Source organism: Castanea sativa, chromosome 3 (genome assembly GCF_040712315.1).
Source record: "Castanea sativa cultivar Marrone di Chiusa Pesio chromosome 3, ASM4071231v1".
Classification (NCBI taxonomy): domain Eukaryota; kingdom Viridiplantae; phylum Streptophyta; class Magnoliopsida; order Fagales; family Fagaceae; genus Castanea; species Castanea sativa.
The window spans coordinates 23,080,637-23,085,267 of NC_134015.1; the positions used below are offsets into that span (position 1 = coordinate 23,080,637).

General features: G+C 40.6%; 1 protein-coding gene across 1 annotated transcript; it reads right to left on the reverse strand.

Moving 5' to 3' along the window:
• Positions 1 to 1,265: 1,265 nt before the first annotated feature.
• LOC142628701 (uncharacterized) lies at positions 1,266 to 1,775 on the reverse strand. Its single transcript, XM_075802747.1, has one exon. The coding sequence runs from the start codon at positions 1,773 to 1,775 to the stop codon at positions 1,266 to 1,268; it is 510 nt and encodes a 169-aa protein (XP_075658862.1).
• Positions 1,776 to 4,631: the final 2,856 nt, after the last annotated feature.

Sequence of the window (4,631 nt, forward strand, 5' to 3'; positions counted from 1 at the left end):
TAGCGAATATCATCCTTCAGCTTCTCTTAAAGCTTTGCTGGTGTAGTAGACGGGCTTCTGTACCTTTCCTTCTTGTCTGATTAAAGCTGAACTTACTACATGAGAGGACATCACTAGGTAGAGTTACAACTCTTCTCCTGGTTTGGATGGGCTCAGCAGCGGAGTTGAAGTGAGATAAGCCTTTAAGTCTTCAAATGCTTGTTGTTATTCATCCATCCATTCAAATGCTTTCCTTAGTACTTTGAAAAAATGGTAAACATTTGTCAGCAGCTTTTGAAACAAACTTGTTAAAGGCAACTACTCGCCTAGTGAGGCTCTGGACGTCCTTGATATTCTTCGGGGGCTCCATATTCAAGATCACTTGGATTTTATCAGGGTTTTCTTCAATCCCTCTTTGTGAAACCATAAAACCAATGAATTTCCCTGATGCAACTCCAAAGGCACATTTGCTTGGATTTAACTTCATCTTATATCACCTAAGTGTGTTGAAGGTTTCTTGAAGGTCGTCCAGATGCTGCGCCTCCCTTGTGCTCTTGACCAACATGTTGTTCACGTATACTTCAATGTTTCGCCCAATTTGTGGACAAAACATGTGGTTGACTAGCCTCTGATAGGTAGTTGTTGCATTTTTCAGACCAAATGACATTACTTGGTAACAAAACAAACCTTGACTTATGATGAAGGATGTTTTCTCCTAGTCTACCTCATCCATCTTAATCTGGTTGTACTCTAAGAATGCATCCATGAAACTCAATAGTTAGTGTCCAGCTGTTAAGTCCACGAGCTGGTCAATGCATGGAAGAGGATAGCTATCCTTGGGGCACGCTTTGTTTAAATTTGTGAAGTCCACGCACATCCTCCATTTGCCATTAGCTTTTTTTTACCATCATTACATTAGCTAGCCAATTAGGGTAGTATACTTCTCAGACAAACTCTGCGGTGACTAACTTATGAACTTCTTCTTTGATGATATTATCTCGTTCTGGGGCAAACATTCTCTTCTTTTGACAGACAGGCTTGTAAGATAGGGACACATTTAAATGATGCGTAATCACACTTGGGACAATCCTAGGCATGTCTTCATGGCTCTAAGCAAAAACATCCGTGCTTTTTTTGAGGAATCCAACGAGATCCTACTTCGTCTTTTTTCCCATACTCGTCCCAATCCTGGTAAACTTCCAAGGGTTGGACTCGTCCAATGGTACATCTTCCAATACTTCAATTGGCTTAGCCAATATTCTTTCTTCAATGCTTATTGTATGCATTTATTCGTCCATGGCCAACATCACCAAGTAACACTCTCTAGAAGCTAGTTGGTCTCCTTGCACTTCCCCAATGTCATACTCTGTTGGGAACTTAATAGACAAGTGGAAAGTGGACATTGCAGCCCTCCAATTGTTCAAAGTTGGTCGTCTAATGATGACATTATACGAAGATGAATAATCCACAACAAGGAAATTCACTTCCTTATTAGTTTGCCATGGATAAGAGCCAACCAGGACTGGTAAGGAGATGGTGCTTACTAGTAGAACCTTCATTCTTTCAAATCCAATAAACAGCACACTCACTGGACGAAGTAACTCATTGTTAATCCTCATTTGCTGAAAGGCTAGATAGTATAGGATGTCTACTACACTTCCATTGTCTATTAATACCCTTTTGGTTGTATAATTGGCAATCGCCAAAGTGATTACAATTGCATCATCATGAAGATGGTGTAGTCGTCTTGCATCTTCGTTAGTGAAAACAATGGCAGGCTCGTCTTCTCTGATCATCCTTGGTGGTCATCCATATAATTGAACATTTTGGACTACTAGTAGGTAGGTCTTCTTGGCTTTGGACGAGCTTCTAGTTGATGGGCCTCCTACAATGATCCTTATTTCTCCAAGTGGTTGATGCACTGGTTCTTCTGCTTTGCCTTTCATTGGTTGCCTTTCATCCTTGTGTTCTTGTCCAAGGAAGTTTTTCAACTTCCCCTACTTAATAAGAACTTCAATTTGCTGCTTTAAGTCATAACACCCGTCTGCATCATGTCCAAGGTCTCGGTGAAAATAACAATACTTGCTTTTGTTCCACTTGCTAGGATCTCCTTTCATCCTCTTAGGTCATTTCAAGGACGGGTCATCGTTAATCTGCATCAATACTTAATCAAGTGAAGTATTCAGGGGAGTGTAATTGAAGTATCATCCCGAGGACGACCTGCCTTCTTACCTTCACGATCCCTTTTCTCCCTTACTTTGGCTTTCTTTAGACGAGAACCTGCTCTAGATGGTGTAGATAACCATTTTCCAGTCGTTCACATTTCTTCTTTTTCTTAGCAATAATCGCGTCTTTTGCGTTCATGAAACTTTGGGTTGAATGTATCAACTCAACCATCGTTTACGGCTCTTGGTCGTACAGTTTATGGATGAACAAATCTAAGTTGACTCCATTGTAGAAGGCTGCCAAGAGGATCTTGTCATTTATCTCGTTCACCAACAGGGCTTCTCTGTTAAAGAGACTAATAAAAGACCGTAGGCTCTCGTTCTCTCCTTGCTCTATGCTTAACAAACTAGACGAGGAACGCTTTTGCCTCTGGCCTCCAACAAAGTTGTTGATGAACAACTTAACTCCTGGAACGAAGTTATGGTATTTGGTGGTAGTTTACTAAGCCATACTCTAGCCGGGCCTTTTAACATGGTAGGAAAGGCTCTACACATGATTTCATCTAGTACACTTTGAAGATGCATGGTTATCTTGAACGTGGCAATGTGATCACAAGGATCACCCGTCCCATCATATGAGTCCAGGGTAGGCATTTTGAACTTGAAAGGCAGGGGTTTACTTGTAATGGATGCAATGAAGGGGGAATCAATCTTGTGGACAAGGTTATCCACGTGATTTGCTCTCCTCGTGGAGTCTCTCATCTCTTCCATGGCTCTTTTCATCTGATCCATCTCCCTCTCTAATTGTGGTATCCTACAAGTAACGGTACCTCTAGACTAATCTCTTGAGAGCATTGTTCTCAGCCCCTTCGTTCTCTGAATTTTGTCGTCGTTCTTCGCCACGTTGCTATTGATGCTGTCTATTAACTTCTCTAGTTAACTCCTAGTTTTGCTGTGTTAACTTTGCCATTGTAGCTTCCATGGATTGTAACTGTTTTTGGACGGTCATCAAGGGTGCAGGTGCACGGTTTGGGTGACTGGAGGTGTTCCCACTCTTCTGGTTTCCTGGACCGGTGGCCATCGACCTAGTCAGAACTATGCAACCTTTTTGTCTTGGGAAGAAAAGAAGTTAGTACTTAGAAACTTTACTATCTCTGTTTCCCATAGATGACGCCAACTAAAGATGCTCAAAAATCAGTAGGCTGGAATACTTTAGGCTATGGTGATGGTTGTAGGTCCTGAAAAGAAAGAAAAAACTATCAAGGGTGACCGGTGTAACCCGGCCAAGGACCCTCCGACGGTTAAGTTAGTTTTCTCTCTAAAACACAAGGATGGGAAACTATGGATTGTAAAACTTACTTTGGGTGAATGAGATTTACTCCTTTTATAGAGAGTTAGAAGTGGGTCTACTTGTTCAGATCCATCACCATTATGGGTGATTTGTGTGGTTAATGGAGAAAATGGGGTACATGGAGTGGATTACGGGGAATCCCCCCCACATTTTAGGAGTAGTGCATCATGGTCTGATTATATGATGCCTTTTGAGTACTTTCTCGTAGAATATACTTAGTGTCCCTTGGTCGTCCATCCATGCCCTTGGGTCATGGACGACTATCTTGAAATTGGATGACTTTGTTACCTATGAATGAGTTGTATTTTCACCTATGATGCTTTCCCTAGATTTCTTTCCTCACAAAGCTTTCTGGACGTGGTCTGGTTATGGACAACCACTATGGACGAGTTGACCTTAGATTGGCCCCTATTATCTTTAAAAACACATATAGAGCTTACATTTTGTTCATTTCTCTTTATTATTTTTGTAAGTATATGAATTTTTTTTGTTGATATATATATATATATATATGAAAGTTCGTTTAGACCCCTTGAACAGATTGTTTAACCTAATTTATTAACCAAGTGATTACTTAGCTTAATTTTCAGATCCAGGTTAAATACAAATAAATCATATCATGCAAAGATGCGGAAAAGTAAATAACACCACGATATGATTACCTAGGAAAATCGATGAAACTAACCGTTTCAAGGTAAAAACCTAGGGAGGATTTGATATAGCTATCCTCAAAGTAAACCAAATCCACTATAAGAGAATCGTAGTTTTTACAAAAGATTTAACCCTAAATCTAATGCTACCTCATGTAGTAACTTACTGACACGACCACGTGCAAGCTCTGAATCCACGAATTTCTTCTCTTCTTGGATTATCAGCAACACAAGCCGCCTTGCTTGTGACCTTGAGACTCCACTCAACGGTTTCAGATTACCTTCACTTGTTGATCTTGATGCAGCAACTAGTTCTACCAAACCTTAATTGAAGTTTTAGCTCTGGTAAATTCTCGTGTTGGGGGGACAAGACAATAGGCAATGGATTGATAAAGATCACCCGAGTTCAACTGATTAGGCTAAAAGGTACTGAACCTCTCCAATCTCACAAAGAGTAACACATAAGTCTTCTTCAGCACCTTCAAT